This window comes from Culex pipiens, chromosome 2, assembly GCF_016801865.2.
Source record: "Culex pipiens pallens isolate TS chromosome 2, TS_CPP_V2, whole genome shotgun sequence".
Classification (NCBI taxonomy): domain Eukaryota; kingdom Metazoa; phylum Arthropoda; class Insecta; order Diptera; family Culicidae; genus Culex; species Culex pipiens.
In genome coordinates, this window is record NC_068938.1 from 223,686,904 (window position 1) to 223,711,958 (window position 25,055).

Below are 25,055 nucleotides of genomic sequence, written 5' to 3' on the forward strand. Positions count from 1 at the left end.
TACGGAGGGAAGCAGCAATTTGGTTTGATGTGTTCATAAATATTGCAGAGCACAGCACAATTTTTCTGTACCCGTTGTTGCGGCGAAATCGTTGTGATTCTGTACCAGTTTGGAGCGTCATCGGAAGGTGCATTCTTCTCCGACAAAGCATATCGCATCCATCTTTTGCGCCTTTCCAAAGTGGGTACACATACAAAAGAGAAGAAATGAGAGGCCAACGATTACGGGCCCAGCATTCTACCAGTGTTGTCGTCTCGTTTCTGCTCTCAAGCCAACGCGAACCATCTCATTAGCATAGTAATATGGCAGCAAAGAGTACAAGAGCGATCATTCTTCGATCTCCGCCGCTCGCTCGATTTATGGCGAGAGGCCATGTTCGTTGTGTTGGCTCTCGACACCGTTCACCAATAGCGCGATTGATCAGCACTCCGTTGCGTTGGTTGGCTGGCTGTTGGAGAACTCGTCACGTCACTCGAATATGATTTATGTTTTAATTGATCAACTCGCGATCGCGCACCTTTCGATCGATCGCTCATTCGTGTGAAGTCTCTTTTATGGCATTAACACCTCTGTCTCTCTGGTGACTAGTGCGCGATTTAATTAGTACCTTGTTATTGGTTTTGCCATATAGAGCAACGTGCCTCCGGCCGGGGATTGGGGCACCTTAAGGAATCGATGAAGACGCAGCATGAAATTGTGTTAATCAGCTTTGAAGAGCGATATGAACCATGTAAATCCGATGATTCCATAATACTCTCCAGATGAATAAAATAAAATCAAAAACATTTTTTATGTTTTATGAGAAAAGAAAAAAGATTTTTTTTATTCTACTACAAAAAAATTCTTTTTAACACTGTTTTGGTTTTTGAGTTGGAACAAAAACACGGACGCCTGAAACGGAAAAGAAACAAACGTTCCACTTGAAAATCGTATTTAAAAGTTTTTTTACGTTCAATTGCAAAAAAAAGTTGTAGAACTCGATTTTTCCAGCACTCGTCGTCTTTGTCTAACTCTGCGTTGGGTTGTCGAGTTTAGCTTTTTTGTTGCAGAAAATAATATTTTCTAGTCCGTCGATTGAGAGCAGATTTCTATCTGCTTCATATTTTTCAGTCTCATAATTTAATAACTTACATCAATATTTAAGCTTCTTCTAAACCTCTTTTCAAAAAGTCTCCAAAAAATCAGAGGGAAAAAAATGTTGTCAAAAATTAAACAGCATTTTGGAGTGAGTTTTTTTACAAATTAGAAGTTACTTCTAATTTTAGCTCAATTTGGGTCCTAAAATGAAGCTTAGATTGCTGATATTATTGTCCACAGTGATAAAGCTTATTTTTCTGAGAACAATGACCCTTTGTACGACAACAAAGAGTTTAAAATGGATTTTTAAATCAATTTTGAAAAATTAACCTCGCGGTCCTTCTTGACAGAAAAGCTCCTACTTGACAGCTCGTACCAAGGGGACCATAGTTGATCCATCGAAAAAATGTTGTCTAGTCAATTTTTTTTTTTGCATTAAAATGAAAAAATGTTATCAGAAATGGTTTTTAATCGTGTTTTTTACAGTTGTACATAAAAATTGGCATAGGGCTTTAGTACCCAATTTAAAAAATAAGCAAAAAGTATCACAAAATGCTTTAATGATGATGACAGTTATGCTAAACTCATTTGGGACTAAATGAGACGTCTATTTTTTCCATGATTATGCAAAATATTTGGATATTTTTTATTGGTTGCGAATAGTATAGACATTGGACAACTTGTTGTTGTTAACTTGCCTTGAAATTTCCTGACTTTTTTAAGCACAAATAATAAAAGCTGATTGATTGGCGAAGATTATCCTTGCTCAAACAACACGTGTACAACACAAATTTGCCTACATGCTGTAAGTAATTCAACAGAGTGAATTGATTTGCAACAAGACTTGGAGTACTCAAATCACCCTTCTTTAGCAATTCTCAACTCTCGTTCTAAAGATAAAGAAGACATGTCCAAGGTACACCGCATCTGGAACCTCTCGTTCTCCTTACTTCAGCCGAATTGTTTGTAAACTTTTCTAAGAAAGTTCAACATAATCGTACAAACAGAAACACAGAAGAAGTCAACCCTCTCTTATGCCAGCAGACACCACAAGATAGAATAGAAGATGCTCACATTCAAGAAGGTGATGCAAGAAGTCTCCAAACAACACCGCAGACCCCAGAGCCGACTGGAGGTGAGACAATTAAACCATCACCAAGCAGCAGCAAGCATAACCGAAGCATGCCTGCGGGGCACAAAGCAGGCTACGACAACATCGTTAAGCCATGTTTCTCCTCTCGTTTGATGTCAAAGGTTGTGACTTCTGGCCGGATCTCATGTGCAGGCATGGCTTGCTGCCTGTGCCGCGTCGTCTCCACAGCCTACTGGTGCAGATTTCGGTGGAAAACGAAACCAGTCAAAAGTCTTGCGAGGAAAAGCTGTCGCAATGGGTCGTTTCGTTTGTGGTTCTTGTTTCTGGACGACGCGTCCGCCGCCGCCGCCGCAGCACATTATGTCAAGACAAATCTTGTCCAAGAGAAAGCATCTTCCTCTGAATAATTTCTTTATTAGGCATTGTTTTGAAGTTTTTGCCTCACTTCTGGAAACTCGCTCTTGTCCTCACCCTTTGGTCAGTAACTTTCAAGGCAGTTGGAGCTAGTTTTTTTTCTGTTCACCTTTTCAGCGAACCTGTCTCCAAGGAACTAGTCTGCCGTTGCACTTCCAGGAAAATGGCACAACCCGCGCTCCTGGGTACCTTGGAGCTCTCGCAAGAGTCTCTTTATAAATTCATTCACGTTATGAGCAGTTCATTTGCGAACGCGCTCGCGCTCACTCGAGATTCAAAAGGCCAAGAATTATGAGCAGAAACCACACGGGCAAAGGGGCAGTCATAATTGCAATTATCCCTATTTTGGCCGCGGGCGCATTCCCTCGCGCCCGCTGGTGAGACAATACAAATTTTCGACATTCCGCGCTTGTCGTCGATCTATACGCGGAATAGGTAGTCGTTGTGGCCACCGGGCTCGAAATGGTCATAATAGAGTAATCAAAGTGGTGTGGGCAACTCGGCAGCACTTCATCATTAGTTGGGATGGAAGAGCTTCTCGAAGGACCAGTAAGAACTAGTTGGTCAACCCAACTGGGTCTATCTCTACTTCAAAGATCTTTTCAATATACTTGGAGAAGTTCGACAATTCCCGTGCGTTGATTGATCAAGGAACACTCGTGATTGTTGGTGCCTTTTATTAAATTTGTCTCTGCAACAGACTCTAAATCGCTCACAATTCATATTTTAAAGATTTTTCAGATATTTTTACGGCAATGTTCTTTGTCATACTGGTCATGTCTGTAACATAACCATCTGCATTTTTTTAAGCAAACCAGAAATCTGGATATTCTTTTTAAACAAAATTTAATTTCTTGCTTTTTGAGTGTTTTTGAATCCGCCTTGAATCAGGGGAGTTGTTCTCCAAAATTTTGCAATTTTGACGTACAATTTTGGGAGCTGGTCATACAAAATGTATGAAATTCTGTGTCTTGAGAAAGGGTTTTGTGATAAATTTTGTGTGTTCGGCGAAAGTTGAATGTTAGGATTAGAAATTTTAGGAACAAATCAGTGGAACTTTTAGTGATAAGAAATAAAATTCCCAAACTACGTATTTAATTTTTTTTATTTGTTTGCGATGACTGAAAAAGACATCATCTGAAAAAAAATATTTAAATATCATTTATTAAATCGAAATCGAATTTACAATGGAAAAGTACTTAATAGTTTGTTTTGAAAAAATGTACAGTTTTCCAGTTATAGCTTCTTTTAGGTAAAATTTGTCGATTTCTTTACGTTTTGTTTTTGCATTTTAAAAATACTTCTTGAAAGAGAAGCCCTTTTGAAAAGCTGAGAAAACACCCTTCAATTTTCTCTCTTGAACATTGAAAATGGGGAAATTAGTTTCTGATATACAGCCTAACAAAGAATTCGAATCGATGATTTTATCCAAGTGCCACCTAATTAGCCTGTACTGACGAAATCTTGTAAACTATTCGTCCAGTTTTTAATGTGGAAAAATGAAACTTCTGCGAAATTTTCTGATCTTTTCAATAAACATATTTCGAAAATTGTATATGGAACTAATGGTACATCCCAATCAACAATACAAAGAAAGTGTTTTAAAATGTATTTTACACTAGTTCAGTTGTTTTGCAATAAAAGTTTTCAAAAAAGTAAAATTTGACGAAAACAAAGTTTTAGCGAAAAAAAAAATTTAGCGATAAAAGACATCGAAAATTTTCAAAAATTCAAAAGATTTTTAAATCAACCCAAACATGCTAAAAATGATTCTAAACGCAGGGGAATTCATTTTAAATTGATTTTAACTAATTGCACTTAAATTTTCATAAAAATATTGAAGTTTTTTGAAAAAATATTTTTTTGCCCCCTGATTTTTCGGGCCAACTTTGAAGGGGGGGGGGGGGGGACAAAAACTTTAAATAAAATTTGTACCAGCCTTATTGGACCTTAACAAAAAAAAACATCAGCATTAGAATTTGTTGAAGTTGATTTTCAGGAAGTTGTTGTTGCCGTAGGAGTCAGTGGGGTCGGCTCTTCTGGAAGTTGAAGTCGGAGTTGTTAAATCTCCAGTAATCTGAGTCAGTTTAAAAGCAGTGATGGTTTTTTTATACTTTCAATAAGTTTTTAGTTAGAAACAGTTTTGTTCGTTTTTTTTTTCGTTTTATGTCGTTGATCCTAAATACGATATCAAAAATAAACAAAAATGATTTGGGATTATGTAATCCTAGATGACGGTCAATATGCCAATATCTGTCTAGTTTTATTTCAAAATTTCTCGCAAGAGTAAAGTATAATTTTCAACAAGTGCAAAATTTGAAGAAGAAAAAAAATATTAAAAATCAGCTCCACCAAGGCACGCCAACAATGCGGCCCCAAAACAAGTCTCCCTTGGTCGTCATAATTCTGCCCATCGACGGTTGGTGACATCGAACGAAACACATCCTGCCTGGACAGACCAGCAGCAGCATCGAACGCGCGCGCCTTTGAAGCCTCGAAAAGAAAGAGATCCCAACAATGAGATAACGTGTCGTGAAGATGACGACATTCTTTGGCACTTATTTTTCTGTCAAAAAGAATTTTGATTTGTGGAAGAGTGGCCGTCGTAGCAGGCGAGCGAGCGAGCGCATAAATAAATATTCTACCGCCCCGGGCGTTTATGACGGGTCCGTGGCCGGACTGCAACTATTTCACCTATTTCGCGGTTCGCGATTCCCGATTACCGTTTTCATAATTTTTATAACGATTATTTCCACACCGGGGACCACCACCATGAACTCTCACGCCGCAGATCGCGGCGCTCGTGGAATGTTTCAATATTTCTGTGTCCGATTCAAGTTTTGTTTTTTTCTTGCTTCTGCTGTCTCCTTATTTATGGTGACGTTCCTTTGCGCCGCCTTTGCGAAATCCCGGGGTCTCCGATTCCGCGCTTGGGATGGTTGATTTATTCAATTTTCTCCACGCTACCGCACGCGCTCCCTCGGGGGAAGACGACACCACCTTTTGGTTAGAAGTTTGCTCATTTTCGTTCTTTTAAATCTCTTTCTTTCCCTGCAGAGCCATACCGAACATATGCCATTCAAGTGTGAATACTGCGCTCGTTTGTTCAAACACAAGAGGTCACGGGATCGTCATACCAAGCTGCATACGGGAGATCGGCGATACCGGTGCCCTCACTGCGAGGCGGCATTCTCCAGAAGGTAAGGAGGTTTAGGTGGGAGGTCGTAGAAGGTATTAACGTTCAACTCTTTTTGTTTCTCTCCCGTAGTGATCACCTGAAGATCCACATGAAGACGCACGACAACCAGAAACCTTTCCAGTGTACGATCTGTAATCGGGGCTACAATACGGCGGCGGCCCTGACCAGTCACATGCAGAACCATAAGAAGCAGATTGCGCTGACCGGGAGTCCAAACCTGACGTACAGTCCTCGGTCAACCAGTTCGCTGTCGAGCAGTGCGTCGAATCCCAAGCGGAAATTTTCGCCGTACGAACAGAACCTGATGATGATCAATCGCTCCAAGTTGCTCAAATCTGGTGAACTCACTTGCATCTACTGCACGCGAACAGATTTCGCAAACCTGGAGCAGCTGGGAGCTCACGTACAAACCATGCACAGTAATCTACTGCTGAACGAGAACAATTTCCATCGAATGCCGACCTCGCCGGATGCCCTCCTTTCGTATCCGCCAATATCCTGCGAGTTTTGCACCATGAAGTTCCCCACTGTTCCGATGATGTTCAACCATCTCAAGACAACCCATCTGGACCGGATCAACAGCCCAAAGAGCTATCTGGAACAGTTCAACAAGAACCTCATGAACACGTACACCTCGTTCTACGGATCGTCAGCCTTCCTCGAAGACAAACACGAGCCGAACGCGGAGGTTAAAAATGAACGTCCCAGCAGTGAGAAAAGCATCCGGGATGAAAACGGCAACGAAGAGACGACCGCAGCTTCACCACCACCAATAGAACCCAAGGTCATCAAACAGGAAAAAAAGGATGAAAACGACAACTCCCAGGACGCTGCCGATCACCAGGAACAGCTCGCTCCAACCGACCTGAGTCAACCGCGCATGAAGCGACTCAAGCTGGAGCACGAGAACCATTCGACCTCGTCCTCCTCAAGTCGAGATATAACCCGCGAAGCGGAAAAAGACACCACCCCAGTGTCGAACCTATCAACCGCTCCGGGCGCATATCTCTGCAACCAGTGCAACGCCGCCCTGCCCGATTTCGAGTCCTTCCGAACCCATCTGAAAGCTCACCTCGAGCAGGGCTCAACGGCGTCCTCGTTCGTGTGTCAACAGTGCGGCGCCACCCTGGCCGACCAGCAGGAACACGAAAAGCACGTCACCGGGCACTACCTGGTGGCCGGAGCGGAGTACCAGTGCGAACCCACCTGCAGCAAGTCGTTCGCCAAGGCCGAAGAACTGCACAAACATCTGTACGACTCGCACACCCAGGTCCTGTACAAGTGCGTGCTGTGCGGCGAAACCTTCGACACCAAGGTCACCATCCAGGTCCACTTTGCCGTGGCCCACTCGAACGAGGTCAAGCTGTACCGGTGTTCTGCTTGCGCCGAGGTGTTCCGCGCCGAACGGGACTTTAGGTTAGTTCTTTTGCATGATCTGATCTTGCTACATCCTACTAACGATTCTTTCTTTTGTAGACATCACATCCGGACGCGTCACATCACTTCCGGTGCGGTTCAGTGCGTCTTCTGCCGCGTCGTGTGCACTTCCGAGCTGGAAATGCAGTTCCATCTGGCAGCCCACGCTCGCAAGTTCAAGTGAGTTAGACAAAACCATCTCTCCCTTGCTTTCGTTCTTAAAATTTACCCAATTTTACCCTCCCAGATGTCCCGCCTGCCCGGAATCGTTCCACGTCGAGTTCCTGCTGGACCGTCACATGCAAACCCACCACAGCCAGAAGGAAATCTCGAACGCGGCTGCCGCGGGAGCTTCAAGCACCACGGTCAACAACCAACCCACAAACAGCACCAACCTGGACTATCTCCAGCTGCACGGACAAATGGCCGCGGCAGCAGCGGCCGCCAACTGGCAAAATCTGTACGCCGCCAACAAGTTCTACAACCCGCTGCACGTGGACACGCTCAACCCGATCAAACATCCCAACTTCCTGCACGGCTTCTACGACAGCCTCAACAAGTCCCACGCCCAGCGCTACCTGGACCAGTCCAAGAAGGGCTTCGTCAGTCCCAACAACAACAACAACAACAACTCCCAACAGTCCAAAGCGGCTCTTTTGAACCTGTACAACCAGCAGCGTTCGGCGGCCATGAACGGTCTCTACTCGCCGGATCACAATCCCGCATCCCAATCGGGCCAAACCGCCGCCAACGCTGCCCCCGCGACGACCAACAAATCTCCCCAGATCTACTCACCAACGGCTTTGCTGCACCGCTACGGACTCAACTCGTCCGGTTCCGGCAGTGGTTCGACAGCCAACAGCAACAACGGAAGCGCTTCCGCCGTTGCAGCACCGGAAAAGGCGACTTCCTCCAACACCAAGAACAACACCGTAAACTACTACAGCTGTGGAATCTGCGAGCGAACGGACTTTAGCACCGAGAACGAGGTCCAGACGCACCGTAAGATCGTGCACAACCTCAAGACTGGGGTGAGTCTGCGGTGTGCTTACTGCAGCGGGGACTTCCGGTCAAGGTAAGACTTTTGTCAGCAAAAGAAAAACAGTTCAAATTATCAATATTATTCCTAACTTACAGAAACGAGCTGGAGAACCACATGAAAATCGCTCACAACACCGGCGGCAAGCACAAGTGTCTGATCTGCGACGAAATCTTCCCGTCGCCAGCGGTCCTGGCGGAACACAAGCTGACCCACTGCAAGGTGGGCGCCTCCGGCCGATGCTCGCACTGTCCAACGACTCTGCCCGATGTGCACAGCTTCAAGGCCCACCTCTCCCAGCACATTCAACCGGCGTCGGCGACTTCCTCGACGTCGTCAACGGGGAAGAACGAATCCAACGGAACGAGTTCCGGTCAAGAGCAGGAACGCTTTCCGATCCAGTGCATCTGCTGTCGCCAGACGCTCAACTCTGAGTTTGAGATTAGCTTGCATGCAAAGTAAGATTCCACCCAAAATCCCCTCAAACTTCTGAATTACATCGAATTCCCACCCCCACAGATTCCACACCAAGTCCAGCGAAACCAACGAGAAAACGTGCGCCCTCTGTCTGGAACCGCTGGCCAACGGCCAGGACGCCAAGATCTGCGAAAGCTGCCTCAAGCGGCACAACTTTCCCTCGAAGCTGCTCTCAATCAACAACTTCATCAAGTCATCGTCGAGCTCCACCGCGGAAGACCCCACCAGCCACCATCACCAACACCATCCGCCTCCTACTCTAAGTCAATCCCCCGCCCAGTGCAACCTGTGCAAGAAGCACCTCTACGACGGACAAAAACTCCAGGAACACCTGATCGATCACACGTTCGCCGGCTGTGAAGATCGCGGCTTCGTGTGCTATCTCTGCTCATCGGTCTTCACCTCGTCCGGAGGACTGCAGACGCACATGGACCAACATGGTCCGCAGGCCAAGCCGTACGATTGTAACCACTGTGACGAAGCGTTCTTCTTCCGGGCCGAGCTGGAGCATCACCTGATTGACCACGAGCTGGGCAAGGTACATCTGCCGGCAGCGTTCGTCCAGGAGGAACACGCGCGGACGAGCCCGCCGGAGATTAAGCCGGAAATTGTCGAGGCGATCGTGGAGAAAACTACTCCAGCTGACGCCGATCCGGAAAGTGGTTCCGAACAGGAAGGGGGAATCGTCGCTGGGGAGGAACCGGAAGTGACGGAACGGGAAGAGGGGGAAGAGGATGACGAAGAGGTGGCGGATGATGATGACGAGTACATTGAGGTGGAGCACAACGTGGAGGAGAGTGCAAAGGAGGATCGTAAATCGATCGAGTGCTCGCAGTAAATGCTTCGTGTAGATAAATTATGTAGAAAATTAAGCGTAACGATATTACTATTACAATTGATAAAGTTTGAAAAGAACAATTAGATACACAACGCAAAACATTCCACGCACCGTAGAACATGTGCGCATATCAGAAGAGGAAAGGGCTTTTTTATTAGTTTTAACATTATTGATGATAGAGGCATTCATTGTTAAGTTGGTAATTTATTTTTGTTTTGCTAAGAAATACTCAAACTATTGATGATAGCGACCAGACCCAGTGAGTGCAGCTGGCTCGTGGCTGCTTGGTGTGTTTATAATTATTGTTAATTTGCATTTTTGTAGTTAATGCTCATGTAGAAGGTGACAGCGCGCTTTCTTCGAAAGAGTCTATCCGAGGTAGTATCTTGAATATTTATAAAATATATCACCAAATCAAGCAAGTACCAATAAAGTATCCTAGACATATTGCAACGGATTGCGAAATTTATGCTTCGAAAAGCCCTCTAAATACAAATTCGACAAAAATGGCCGAAACGACAAAAATGACCAACATTTCCAAAACTTTCCAAATGACGAAAATTAAAAAAAAAAAAAAAAAACAAAAGATGAAAATGGCCTTAATGACCAAAATGAACAAAACTACCAAAACTTCTCAAGTTATCAAAACTTCCCAAATGACCAAATGACCAAAACTTCCCAAATTACCAAAATAACCAAACTGCCAAAAGACGAAAATTATCTCAATATTTTGACCTTAATTACCAAAATTTCCAAAATCACTCAAATTACCAAAATAAACAAAATAATGAAAATTACCGAAATGGCGATAATGACCTAAAATGACCAAAATTTCCGAACATTTAAAATGAATAAATTGACCAAAATTTCCAAAACTTCCCAAATGACCAAAATTACTAAGAGATGAAAATGACCAATATTATTAAAATACCAAAACGACCAAAATTTACAAAACCAACTAATTTAATAAATTTACCAAAATGATACAAATGTCCAAAACTTCCCTAATAACCAAAATGACCAAGAGACGAAGATGATCGAAATGAAGAAAATTTTCAAAACTATCAACATGACAAAAACGGTCAAAATGACCAAAATTTTCAAAATAACCAAAACTTCCCAAATGACCAAAAGACGAAAATGGCAAAAATGACCAAAAGACGAAAATTACCAATTTTTTTAAATGGCCAAAAATTAAGTATACCTACCCACAAAAACTAAGTAAAAATGGGTTACCCAAATTAGATGAGATGACGTTTAAAGCACTCAGGTGCTATCACCTAAATTTACTGATCGGTTCCTACCGCAGTTTGCGCATCCAACGCTCTATTGTGATTGTGTTTTTAGTGGGCGTCCTAATAGCAGAATATATGGTACGTTCGATAGAAGAGCCGGTGCAAACTGAGTTAAGAACGCCATTTTGTGCAGCTAACAATGCCTCACCTTTTGACCTTTACAGATCTCCAAAATTCGATTTCAATCCTGAGATATTTAATAAAAACCGAAAAAACTCCGTGCGTTGTTGTCCCTCTTCATATAAAATAAGTTTCAATCTTGTCACTTCCTGAAAATTAATGTAAGTGCGACAACTGGCCAAAGGGATTTTATTCAGAACGCGTTTGACGCACGTACAAGTTAGACTACCGTAAACATTCGTAATTATATCTCGGGACTCCAGCAACCAATTTCAACCAAACATCGGGACAATGCACAGAATGGTCAGCCAAAAAAAACGTGTCTGTTGTTGTATACATTGCGTGCTCTAGTTTTTGTTTATTCAAGGTCAAACATTAAAACGCGCTTTTCTCGGAACGTCGAAATGGCGGGTGCGACAAGATAGCACGACGACGTCAATTTGTTAGTGTGCGTGGAACTTGCATGAAACTGAAAAAATATCGAGTGCGGCACTCTAGTTCCAAGATGGCGGCGAAACTCGTGCGGAGCTAGCCCTCAAACGAACGTACCAATAGTACCGTTCAGCGAAGTCCAACTCTGGAGTTTTTTTTTAAAAAAAAAGGTCCATTAAACAAAATTTTCAGTTTTTGCTTTTTGGGTGTTTTTGAATACCCCTGACTCAAGGCGGTTTTATAAACACTTAAGACGAGTCCATAAACAAGGCATACCCATCTCGCATCGACCTCACCAATCTGCCTGAAATTTTCAGGGGTTGTTTGTACATATATAACTAGCATCTGGCCAAAATATGAGCACTCTAGGTCAACGGGTCAACTTTCATTTTTTAAAGGGTTAAAATGCCTCAAAATAAACATTTTTATGCATTTTTTTTATTGTGAAATTGTCTCAGGAACACGAATATGATAAAATTATCACCAGAAAATGGGATCTAAGAGGTCCCCAGAGCAAAAATTTACAACCAAAAAATTCACTAAAAGTAAAAGTGACAATTTAATATGTTAAACTGCCTTACCCAAAGCGTTCTCAGTCTCAGATGGTAGTCCCAGATGTCCTCTACAAGCTGCAGGTTGAACCGAGTTGATATCTGGATGGAATTTTTTTTATTTGAGTTTGAAAATTATGCTATTTTTCACTAAAATGCCAATAACTCCCTTTAAAATAAACCAATTTGGATGCTCTATCCTGCATTTTGTTGCATTTTTGAAGCCCTTTTAGATGCATTTTGAATTTTGAAATCAAATTGAATTTTGCCTAAGTTATAGCCTTTTTAAGATTTTTTACGTTTTTGAACCTTCAAACTTTGTGTCCCGATTTGCCCCACTTCCCGTTGACCTAGAGTGCTCATATTTTGGCCAGATGCTAGTTTTATATGTACAAACAACCCCTGAAAATTTCAGGCAGATTGGTGAGGTCCAAACGACGTCCCATACATATGCCCTGTTCGTGGACTCGCTCTTAAAAAGCAAAAACTGAAAATTTTGTTTAGGCCGATGCAAATATTTAAAAAATATAAAAATATAAATAACAAGCCATAGTCTTCACATTCAAATGAAAAAAGTGTTTTAAAATGCATTTTATAAATTTAAATAACAAGCCATAGTCTTCACTTTTAAATGAAAAAAGTGTTTTAAAATGCATTTTACACTAGTTCAGTTGTTTTGCAATCATTAGTTTTCAAAAAATCTAAGATCTGACAAAAACAAAAATTGTATCAAAAAAAAATATTTTGCATCGAAAATTTTCAAAAAATCTTAAGATTTTTAATAAATAATTTTAACCCAAACATGCTAAAAAGGATTTTAAACGCAGAAGAATGTATTTTAATTTGATTTCAGCTGGTTGCACTTGGATTTTCATTGAAATTTTGAAGTTTATTGTAAACATTTTTTTTGCCCCCTGATTTTTCGGGCCAATTTTGAAGGGAGGGGGGGGGGTGACAAAAACTTTTTAAAATATTTGTACCAGCCTTATTGGACCTTTTCAAAAAAAACTCCAGAACTCTTCCCTTCATGATTACACTCAACCCACGGTGGTTGGAAACTTTTTCGTTTGACACTTTTTTAGTTTGTACCCCGTTGGTTGGTCAAAGCGCTCACGCACACTATCAAAAGAAAAAAGGTTTGGTAGTGTGTGTGAACTCCGTGTAAAATGGATGTAAAACTAAAAAGTGACCCCGTTCGTTTGACAACAGTTGGTGTCAAACCATAGGGGTTTGAGTGTACAGTCGATTGAACCTTGATACAGATAATATTTAAGGACTTTCTCAATCAATAACCATGTGTTGTTTTTTTTCAGTGCAGGCATGCTACATTTTATATATTTCTTCCGAATAAATAAAGCTTAGTACGCTTTTATCATTATTCATGATTAACACATAAGGCAATAATCTTGTTCGATAAAATAGCTCCCAGCGAAGGGACGAAATCAACAGATATGGTTCTAACGATTTGAATAATATATAGCTATTATAAAAAAAATCCAGTAAAATAAATACTTTTTTTGCGTTCACCACATTTTTTTGTTTTTTTTTTATTGCTGCGTGGCGAAACCAGACGATATCACGATAAAGATTTTGAAAAAAAGCTAAAATAAATATTTTGTTGGGCGAAACATATGTGATGCCTAAATATGCTTTTCGTTTTATTTTCAAAGGCACGAGGATAATATTTAAAGTATATCATGCAGACACAATAAAACCGTGTAACGATAAAGTGAGACACAACGGAACTCGTTAGTATGGTGATTGCGTGTGGATTAGGTTAAATGAAGACGGCAAAATATTTTTTTTCTGTTAATTTCTAGCTACAATCACACCAAGATCCCAACTTTGCTTTCAATTTACCATCACCCGGAAAAATGTATCTGTGTTATCCCATATCAACACTTAACCGCTTTAATTTTAAACTTTTCTATCATAGATTAATCACATTCAGTTTCCAATTGTTTCTCGACTACACAGCTGCGATGTGTAAAGGTACCGTTAACAACTACATAAATATATCTTGGATATCATTTCTTCACTCGAAAGCGAAGCAATTTGGCAATTCTGGGAGTGATTGTTTATATTGCTTCTTGTTTTGCTTGCGATTGTTCGCGCTCGTTAGCATACATAATGGAATGTATATTGTGTATATCGATTCAAGTTAGCACATTCGTTAATATTTTATTAAATATTTTAGGTCTTACTTTTAACTTCGAGAGTATTGTTAATAGACATAAAAAAAAATCTCGTCAAAAACTTCAACTTTTCTTATAAGTCGGCTTTAAGGCAACTTGGTGGCAATATCACCCTGAATTTCGTCTTGATTCTTCGTTTCTACGCAGTCCGTCGATTGGTGCGCTCGATAACCCTGAGCGATTCTACGCAGCGTACGCGTAGAAAGTGAGCCTGCCAACCGACGGCCAACGGTTTCGACAGTTTGCTTCAGAATAAAAAACTTACTTACTAGTCAACACGGCTCGCCCTTCGTCCACTAGCTGCTGATAAACCATAATATCCTCGCTGGTCGATACGTCAATCAGCTCCAGCTCCACAATGTCGTCGTTCGGATTGAACTCGTCCGCCTGGATGCTGCGAATGTAGCTGGCAAACTTCTTACCCTCCGTCAGCTGCTGAAATCGGACCGCGTCCTCGGTGCTCCAGTCACCGTGGCGCGGTTGAACTCCTGAATTTTGAAAAAATAAATACAGATGATTAGATCACAGATATGAATATTCCAACAATGTAAAAACAATTCTGTAATTCTTTCACATTATCTTTTTGTATATTAGTTTAGTGAATTTAAGTGAATTTAGTAATTTATTGAATTTAGTCAATTGAGATAATATTGTAATTATATATATTTTTTTTTTGTCACTTTGTTCATTTCTAGAGTTTTTTTAATAGGTCCTATAAACATAAGAAAGACAAAATTTTATAGGACCTTTTCAAAAAAAAACTCTGGATTTTGGTAAATTTTTGCCATTTTGGTAATTTTAATCATAATATTTTAATCATAATATATAATTGTTAATTTTGTTCATTCTCGATATTTTAGTCTCCTTGGTATTTTTTGTCATTTTGGTCATTTTGTCCATTTTCGTCATTTTGGCAATTTCGGTCATTTGGGTCATTTGAGAAATTTCGGAATTTTTGGGCATTTCGGTCTCTTTGGTCATTTTGTTCATTTCGGCCATTTACGCAATTTTCATAATTTTCGCCATTTTGGCCATTTTTGTCATTTTCGTCGTTTTGGTCTCTTTGGTATTTTTGGCATTTTGTTCTTTTTCATCATTTCATTTTGGCAATTTCGGTCATTTGAGAAATTTCGGAATTTTTGGTCATTTCGGTCTCTTCGGTCATTTTGTTCATTTCGGTCATTCGGACATTTTGTTCATTTTCATCATTTTCGTCATTTTGGTCATTTTCACCTCTTTCGCCATTTTCGTTATTTTCGTCTTTTAGCCATTTTAGTAATTTTAGTCATTTTCATCATGTTTGTCATTTCCGTCATTTTGGTCATTTTCGTCTTATGATCATTTTGGTAATTTTAGTAATTTTGGCCATTCTGGTCATTTTGGTCATTTTTGTAATTTTGTTAATTTGGGATGTTTTGGAAATTTTGGTTGTTTTGGTCGTTTTGGTCATTTTGTTCCTTTGGTCATTTAGTTCTTTTTGTTAATTTTCTTCACTCTGTTCATTCCTTCATTTAGGTCATTTTTGTCTTTAGGTAATTTTCGTAATTTTGATCATTTTTGTTATTCTGATCAATTTGTTCATTTTTGATAATGTTTGTCATTTTGTTAATTTTGGTAATTTTTGTCTTTTGGTAATTTTCGTCACTTTGGAAAAATTAGGAGTTTTGGTCTATTTCGGCCATTATGTTTATTATGGTTATTTTCGTCTATTCCGTTTGTAGAACATGTTGTTAATTTTGGTCATTTATGCAATTTTGGATATTTTAATCATTTTGGTCATTTCGTCTTTTCTTCATTTTGTAAATTATGTAAATTTAGTTTTTTTATTTTGTCAATTTTGTTCATTTTGTCATTTCTGTCAATATGAAACTGTTTAATTCTGAAATTTTTAAATTCAGCAATGCTTTAATTCTTCTATCTAAAGTTCTTCAATTCTTTAATTCTATAATTATTCAACTCTTTAAGTCATTAATTCTTATGTTCTCCTAGATCTGGAAGAAAATTATCTCACCGTAAAGTTTGGCCTTGACCGCTTGCTGCGGAAGCAGATGCCGAAGCTGCTGTGGCAGAACCCGCAACATTTTGCTGTCCAGCATCTTGATCTGACCAAAGTCACAAAAGTACACGTGGATCAGCGTGGGTCCGCACAGGATGTTGACCACCAAGACTCTGAGAATAAAAAAATCGGCCTATCAACTTTGAAACAAAAGGGACGTTGACCCTCCCCTACTCACCGGTACCAATTCCCGTCGTCACTGTCGAACCCGGCGTACACCTCACCCTGTTTAACGCTGTCCGGCGGCACCATCTGAGCGCCGGTGCCTTTGCAGTACGTCTGCAGGTCCACCATCAGCGTGTTGAGCTCCTTGGCGTGCCGGTACGGCTGCACGATAAAGTAGTTCGGGCTGGACGCGATCGTCACGGTCACGTCGAACAGGTCGCCGACGCGTGGCAGCGGACACTTGGTCAGCCGGGGCACCACCTGGGATGGGACGGGGCTGCTGAACTGGGTTCTGGAATGCATTTAGACGTTAGGGTGTGCGATATGTGGTTCACAAGAAGGAATGAGGGAATGGATGACTTTTGGTTTGTTTGTTTGTTTTTTCCTCAATATGTGAAATGATTTGATGCGTCGCTGGTTGTCTTTAAATTAGTGCGAACTTAAAGTTAACGAATTTTATTACTTTTTCCCTAGGGATAACGTCTGTCAAAAGTGTATAAATACATTCAGAGTGTATTAAAATACGTAAAAAAAACAAGCGATCACATTAGAGCACGGCCCTAATCGTGTTCGATACTCAGTCCGCTAAAATTTTGAGACAATTCAGCTACGCCGGTACTACTCATCGAGTAATCAGACACCGAATCGAACCTTGCGGAGCTGGCTGTTGAGCTGAAGCTGCTGTTGACATCGTTCGCCGCAACTCGCGGATCGCAGATCACCTCCTCCGAGTTGATCTCAAGCTCCATTTCCGCGCGGATGCTGTCGTTCAAACAGACCAGAATGTGGTTCTCGCCGTAATGCATGTGTACCTTGACCAGCGGTACCACGGAGGACATGGCGGCCACTTTGACCATCGCCGTCTCACCCGGCTTCAGCAACGCACGCAGCCTGCTCAGCAGGTATTCGTTCATTTCTGGCAGGTCAAACAGCTTGGTGCGGATTGCTTGGGCCGGGTAACGGGACAGCGCCGCACTCAGTGCTTGTAGCCGGTACAAGTTGACCGATTGGACCGTTTTCCTTATTCCGTAGTCAATGTACAGAACGGAAACGGTCGAACCCGCTCCCTTGGACTCTTTCGCCGCCCGGTAGTACTTGTGATCTTCTTCGTCCCGGACCAGGTACAGCTGATGCTCGCCGGACGTTTTGTACAACCCACGGTGGTGGTTATCGAGGGCACCGTTCTCGACCAGGTTGTTGATTAGCTTCTGAATGTACACCATCGCGGTGTCCTTGAGCTGGCAGTAGACATTCCCTTCGTCGTCCACAAAGACTATCGTCACCGTCGTCACACCGTTCCGTTGCAGCTCGGGCACAGGAGTGTCCGCGCAAATGTGCTCCAGCAGAATCTCGTTAAGATTGACGTCTTCGTCTGTACTCGTGTCGTACAGCATTATTTTGATCGTGTCGAACTTGTCGTACTCTTCTTTCGTCGTAAGAATCTGGCCAATTGAAACCTTGCCGCAAATCAGATTGTCCAAATGCGGTTTCGCGTTTGGATTCTCGCCGAAATCTTCGAGCTTGTCCAGTGTGAAGCACACGGATTGGGCTGGCAGTTCCAGATACCGCGAATCGCACACGTAGATTGTGTCGAGCGCCACCGTCTCCTGGTCACCGGTGTCAATGAAGAAGCACTGAAAAAACAATCTCATGAGACTTTGAAATAACCTCAACGCAAAATGTTATAATTACCATCGCCGTATTGGACTCGTAGTCCACTTCATCGACACGGATTCGATGCCAGCAGTCCATGATCAGCAATAGATAGAACTCGCCGCTTTTAACGCTTTTCGGTTTTTGCTGGTTCTTCAGGTCCATCATCTCCAGCTCAATCTCCGTACTCAGAGCGTCCATCCGGTCGCTGTGCTTTGGACCGACCAGCCGAGCCCACACTTCAACCGTCGAGACCGGAGCGGTCACGTAAATGTCCCAGTACGTCTTTTCCCACGGCAGCTCGACCAAATTGACCGACATAATCTTGGCCTCTGAAGTGATGGAACCGTCCGATTCGGACGACCCATTTTCACCGGCGACGGCAAAGTAGATCGACGCTTGGCTTACTTCTTCCTTGTAGAACATCCGCGGTCTCGCCAGCATTATCTCCGACTCCCACTGGTCGGGCAGCAGCGACTGGTGCGCCTCCAGGAACGCGTCCGGGATGTTCTTGCTGAACATGCCGCTTGGGCAGTTTAGCAACAGCTCGTAAAGCTTAACCGCTATCTCGTAGTCCGTCCACAGGCACACGGAGTAGTTGTTCCGCTCGCTTTCTCGCTTGATGTTCTCGATGGCGGTTCGTGCCGCCGCAAACTGGCACTCGAACTCGTTCGCGTAATCCGCCGGGTACGTGGAGTACGTCGACCCGTTCACCGTAACGCGACACTGGAAGCGCTGGTTCTTCAGGCGGAGATACTTGTAAATCGGCCGACTGAACCCGTTGTGCTGCGCGTACTGAACCAGCAGTTCGACCGGCGTCGCGTTCGGGTCGTTCCACTGGAAGGGCTCTTTCGCCGCGTTCACCACGTTGGTTGCGGGCGGTGTTACCGGCTGCGACGACACAGAGGTCTGTGGAATAAACAATCAAATCGCTATCAAATACAAATTTACATGGTGATTACTCGATGGAATTAAAAAATAATTAAACATTGATAAGTTTTAAAGACATGCAATTTTTTTCAACCTCAATTTATTTCAATCACAATTTATTTTTTTAATTATAGGCATTATAGGCAATTTTAGAAATTCTAAAAAGAATTAAATATTTTAGGAATTTTCAAACTTTTAAAAATTCTTAAAAATTTTACAAAAAATGCAAGAGATCTATTATTTTTCTGTAATGTCAGAAATTCAAAAAAAAAATTTAGATATTTTCGAAATTTTTGAAATTTCAGAAATTTTAAAATTGTAGACATTTATTAAAAAAAAACTCTCAAAAGTTATAGAAAATATATAATTTTTAAATTTTTTTTATTTCAGTAATTAAATTTTAAAAAAATCTGAAATTTACAAATTCCAAATCATTTTTTTAAGTTTTGTGATTTTAGTTTAGCAGGTAATTAAAAAAAATAGAAGTTTAAGATTTTTTTTTAAATTCCTTAAATTCAGATTTTTTGTATTTTTTTTAAATTTTAATATTTTTTTTATTTTAGAAATTTAGTTTTTTTTAAATTACATTTCTTTTGAAATAAAAAAATATATTTTTTATTAATTTATAGAAATTTGAAATATTCCAAAAATTTTAGAAAATTAAGAAAATTAAAAAAATTGTATTTATTTTTTAATATTTTAGAAACTTCTTAAAACTTATAAAATTGATGAAATTTTCAAAAAAAAATAGAATTTTTCAATTTTTTTTTTAAATTTATGTTTTTTTTAGAAATTCTAAAAAAAATATTTTTTCTTGAGATTCTTGAAACTTTGAAACTTTTAGAATTTTTTGAATTTTATTTTTATTTTTAAAATTTAGAACTGAGATTTTTTTTAAATTTTAAATTTTATGTAAGTTTTAAATTTTAAAAGTATTTAATTTTAATTTTTTTTTAGAAGATCCGTTGTAAACAAACAGTCTGTCCCTTTTACTCAAGTGACAGTCAAATAAGAGGGGGATATACTGCTTGTTTACAATCAAGAATTCGCCATATTGAAAATACTACGGAAATAATAGAAATTCAAAACCTAAAATATTTTTTTTTAATTTAAGAAATTTTTAAACTTTATAAAACCTTCAATTATAATTGTTGAAATTTAAAAAAAATGTATAAAAAAATTAATTTAAGAATTTAAAAATAAATTAAATTAGCAATTATCAAAATTTTAAAATTTTAGAAATTATAATTTTATTTTAAAATATAGAAAATTTATTTATAAAATTTAAAGTATTAGAATTTTTTTAAAATTTGGGACTGTTAATTTTTTTGTATTTTTTTTTTTTTAATATTTTAGATGCTTTAAATATATTAATTTGCCGTATTCAATAAAACAACAAATTACAAATCAAATAAAAATGAATTATAAAAAAAATATTATTTTTTTAAATTTGAATACAATTGACAAATTACGACTTACTATCGGCAAATTACGATCGTATTATTTCGATCGAGTGCAGTAATTACCAATACAAATTTTAAACGAAACCCTCGAAAACGAATACAAACCTGCTGCGATAGTTCTGGCGCCCGCGGTGGTGACGTCTGCGGAGCGACAACCTTGGCGGCCTTCTCCAGATCGACGCTGTCCACTTGCTGGTTGATTTTGAGGCGTTCCTGAAGCGACTTCTTGCCGGGAAGTGTCGGCAGCGGCACCACGGGAGTCGAGGGAGGCGCCAGAATTAACGGCTGCTGGGAAGCAGCAGCCGGTCGAACCGGTCGACTGAATTCCTGGCGCGGCTGTCCGACACCATTGGGCGATGCCTCGAATGGTTTGACGGGTTCCGATGTTCGGACGACGTCCGTGCTGAGCCGCGCGTTGACGCTCCGTGGTGCGTTGAAGGCCTGGTTGCTGGCCAGAGCGTCGTAGATGGTTTTCTGGAGGGCGTCCTTGTTGATGACGTGAGTTGGAGACTGGAGGTCCTGCTGTTGGTGTTGGTTAGTACGGTTTTTTAGTTCTAGGGAGGACAGCTGCCTCTGCTGCGGGGGAGGTGCCCTGTCGTTGTTGATTCTGTGCCGGAGATCGTTGTTCGGGAGTGGTCCCTGGCCCTGGGTGGCCCGGTTCAGGTTCTTGGCCGCTGAACTGTTGTTGTTTGCCTCAGGCCGGTTAACCGGAGTGCTTTGCTGCGCTGGTGGGGCTATCTTCAGCGACATGAGCGGCTTGGGTTGGCTGTTGAACGAGTATTTTGCCGATCCCGGCGGGAAGAACTGCTTGGGACTCGGATTGACGTTGTTTCGCTGGTAGGACGAGTATTGCTGCTGCTGTGGGTACTTTTTCTGGGCCGGGTACGGCACCCGAGGGTACATTTTACTGTACGCGCTCGGGTTCCAGCTGCTGCCACCGGTTCTCTTCTGCGGCTGCCGCAGAACGGCAAATCCGGACTTTCTGGTTTTGGTGCTGCGCTGGGCCGACACCATTTTCTGGATGTGCGCCGAGGCCGCAGAATGCTTCGCAAATACCACCGACTGCAAAAACAGAAAACAACGTATTTTTAGTTAATCCAGTATCAAATTGCGCCCAGACAGTCGTGTCGACTTACCTCGCCCATTCGGCTCTGCACGACAAACGCGCCGGTGGCCTTCAGGAACTCGTCCGCGTTGGGAAAGCCAAACTTTTTGTACATCAGCGGGCCACCCTCGAGCTCGCGGAAATCGGCCAGCACGCTGTGCACGGTGGACGCGCCCTTTTTCGAGGTCACGATCGCGCGCAGCACCGAGACGGCCGCTTCGGCCTCCTCGGAGAACCTTTTCGGGCTGACGTTGGCCATCGTGTGCCTAGGGGGGAGGGCGCCCTGCAAGAGACAACAAAGCATTGTTTTAAACGAAATCGCACTGCCCGTACATTCCGTAGACGGAGAAATTTTGCATTTCTTTTGCTGTTGATCGTGCGCGGAGGGGCAAGGAAAGCGCCGCGGCAACAAAACAACACACACGCGCCCCTGAGGTTGCTCTCAATTTCTTTGCTTTATTGCTAATGCAGCACGACGTGAATGTGTATGAAGAGGAACGCAGTCAGTAGCGAAATACGAACATCACACACATGCCGGATGAGCTCTCTGGGTCAGTTGAACCAGCTTGGTTTTTTTTTTTTTAATAAATTGTAATGTTAAGACTCTATGCCAATAACTTCTTACGTCTATTAATTACCCTTAACCTACGATCTATCCCACTCCCTAGTTCAACAGTTTGTAGCAGCAATACGAAAGTGTCGCAAAGATAAACAACGAAACAGTAACGCTGACTGCATTCCTAAGCGGAACGCGGCGACGAAGCGACAACGAACAAACGATGATAATTTCGATTTCAACGTGGGGGTGGCTGGGCTGGGCGGTGCAGCTCGGTCAGGTGCTTTTCGCACAACCCAAATCGTGTCACGTCATCGCGCGAGAGACACTGCCAACGAGACATTTGTTGGCACTATCTTCCGGAATGTTCGGAACGCAGACCGCGAGCCCCCGAGAGTGAATCATTCATGTCGCAGCAAAATAATAATATTATGCTGATTGTGCGTTTATGTTTACAACATAAGAAAATGCGTGAAAGGTAAACAAAACAACAAGAGAAAACGAACACGCAGCTAAACAACCCACAGCAAGCGCTGTCTCTTTTGGTCGAGCATCCGTCGTGGTAAGCTTGGAAACAACGATCCGAGTAGACATTGGACACGTTGTAATCTTGTGATTTTTCATGTTTTGGTTGCAAGATGAAAAGGAAAATCCATGTTCAACTGAGAATAACGTAATGCAGTTGAGTATTATCAGCTGTTAAACTTTGGCTAACATTACAGGCCTCACCCTTCGACCTGATGCACTAGAGCAAGAGCTATTATGTAAAGGAATTTTAATTGCCTTCTCTTTCACTGTTACCGATGCTCCAAATCTGTAGGGACCGTCCATAACAAGTGCATTGGAGAAATTATCAATTTAAAATTTAAACTTGAATCATTAAAAAATAGCCATAAGAATATTTTGAATGGAATCGTTCAAATTAAAAAAATAAACATTAAACACCTCATCCCTGAAAGACCCCTTTCCGTGATCTCTCGATTCACTTGCTTCTCGGACTCTCTCACCCGTCCCACTCTGGCAAACGGCTTCTAGTGCTGTTATCTCCGTCTACCCATGAAAATCTTCAGCTAAAAGACAGAAGAAACGAAAAAAATGGTCCACGCAACCATCAGCAGCAAGCAAAAATTCAACGCAAAAAATCTTCAATCCAATCTCTTACCTCCAAACCAGCTCCGTATCCAGTTTCCGTATCCGTGCCGAGCAAAATCAAAACACCGAACCAAACACAATCCGCGGACAATCCCGTGGAAAATCTGCTGCCGCGTCTCGTGAAAGTGGAAAGAAAAGAAAACCGTAAACTCAAACACCGAACGAACGAAGCGGAGAATACACGACCGACCGAGCCGAGTGCTGGACTGCGAATGAGAACAGGCAACGAAGGCAGCGAGCAGCAGCAAGAGCGATGACAGAACGAAAGAAGAATGCAAAAACGACAACGAGGCGATCGTAGATAACGTGACGCTACATTTGCAAATGCACTTACAATAGGGTCCTAAATCCTGAAAATTAATAATATTAATATAATTTAATAAGTAATGTCGAAATTACGGGATAAGCCTCGCGCCATTTCGACGGTAACATTTCAAAAGACATTATGTACATTTTGACACTTTCTGGGTTATTGCATATTCTGAAAGTACTCCTAATAAGCTACCTCTCCACCAAAAATGACCAACAGTTACTTCAGTAAAGTCTGTTTAATCATGATTTTAAATAAAGTAACATAAACAAAATCTCTGCCATCAGCAGTCTCTGTTTATATAGCCCTGTCAACCTGTCAAACAAAAGACTACATGAACCTCGTGACGGAAAAAAAGCAACATGAACAAAGCGCCATGTACATTCGGCGAAGAAAACCGAATCATAACAAAGCGTCCCCCTCAATGCCAGCCGGGTGATATAAACGTTGGTGATTTCAAAAGATGTTATGTTTGTTTTTCTCAAATAAAATTACGGAAATAATGTTTTATTGAATTTGGATGATCAAGTATCAATAAAAGCAACGTTTTTCATCGTTTGTTATCATTAAAACATCTTATTTTGCTTTTATATTAAAATGGGAATTGAAAATGGATGCTCAACATTCAAATGCGTTTTTCTCAAAACGCATGGTTTGTACATGATGCTTTTTGAAATGTTGGCGTCGATTTACATTTGCCGTCGAAAAGCAAATCATAACAAAACTTTCCCTCCACTTGCAAAAGGCGCCATGTACATTCGGCGAAGAAAAAAGAATCATAACAAAGCTTAAGGGGAATTCCCCTCCAATGACAGCAGGGCGTGCAGCAGGGTGATATGTATAGATCGAGGTATAGATGATGGTGTGTGTGTGTGTGTGTGTGTGTGTGTGTGTGTGTGTGTGTGTGTGTGTGTGTGCAACCAATCAAACGGGACCACGCGGTCGCTTCTTACAAATTGAGTTGTTTCCATGTATTTTTTAGATCTACATTCTATACATGCAAATAACTCGCATAGGCATTTGGAAGGTGTTAGCTCTGCCGAGCTTCGGTGACCCATTTCTACGCTGGCTAGCCGAGCGCGAGGTACTTCAGCTTTATCGACAAGCCCCGCCCTGAAGAACGTTTGCATCAATCAGATTCAAACGTTATTTAGAACTTCCGAACCTTTGTCAAACGGACAAAGACCCAGCGCGTATATAGTTAGCACTAACAGTATTCCTAATTCCAGTCATAGCTCATCAAGCCACGATGGACTAGTTGTTAGCCTTTTTGTTTATCAACCTGGACGGGGGATCGAATCCCGCCTCGAGCAACTTTGATTTTTCGATCATGTTCAGGAGTTTCACGAATTTATATTTCTTTAACTTTCTCGTTGGGAGCAGATGGGAATCGAACCCAGGACCATTCGCTTATAAAGCGAACATCGTAACAATTTAGCCACGGCCACTCCTTCAACGCTTGAAATTAAATAAGATGCAAAAAGGAAATTCCTCACCGGGTTTGAACAACATGATCTTG

General features: G+C 41.5%; 2 protein-coding genes across 5 annotated transcripts in view; one reads left to right on the top strand and one right to left on the bottom strand.

Annotated features, from left to right (window-relative positions):
- The window catches only part of LOC120428250 (zinc finger protein 423 homolog), a 110,877-nt gene extending 100,877 nt beyond the window's left edge, over positions 1-10,000 (top strand). For both annotated transcript variants that reach the window (XM_039593238.2, XM_039593240.2), the window contains 6 exons: positions 5,642-5,784; positions 5,853-7,199; positions 7,260-7,379; positions 7,447-8,274; positions 8,337-8,696; positions 8,758-10,000. In XM_039593238.2, the coding sequence (XP_039449172.1) occupies positions 5,642-5,784; positions 5,853-7,199; positions 7,260-7,379; positions 7,447-8,274; positions 8,337-8,696; positions 8,758-9,553 (3,594 nt within the window). In that variant the 3' untranslated portion in view covers positions 9,554-10,000. The remainder of the gene's footprint in view (positions 1-5,641; positions 5,785-5,852; positions 7,200-7,259; positions 7,380-7,446; positions 8,275-8,336; positions 8,697-8,757) is intronic.
- Positions 10,001-13,562: 3,562 nt separating this feature from the next.
- Positions 13,563-23,446, bottom strand: LOC120428249 (tudor domain-containing protein 7B-like). Of its 3 annotated transcripts, none has more exons than XM_039593237.2 (9): positions 23,237-23,446; positions 23,082-23,144; positions 21,550-21,801; positions 20,519-21,475; positions 18,060-18,929; positions 17,019-18,001; positions 16,381-16,659; positions 16,158-16,315; positions 13,563-14,634 (listed from the first exon to the last, which is right to left on the bottom strand). In XM_039593237.2, the coding sequence occupies exons 3-9, from the start codon at positions 21,775-21,777 to the stop codon at positions 14,408-14,410; spliced, it is 3,702 nt and encodes a 1,233-aa protein (XP_039449171.1). In that variant the 5' UTR covers positions 21,778-21,801; positions 23,082-23,144; positions 23,237-23,446; the 3' UTR covers positions 13,563-14,407. The 3 variants fall into 3 exon arrangements, with proteins under 3 accessions (XP_039449171.1, XP_039449170.1, XP_039449169.1); XM_039593236.2 differs by having other exon boundaries at positions 23,020-23,144; XM_039593235.2 differs by lacking the exon at positions 23,082-23,144.
- Positions 23,447-25,055: the final 1,609 nt, after the last annotated feature.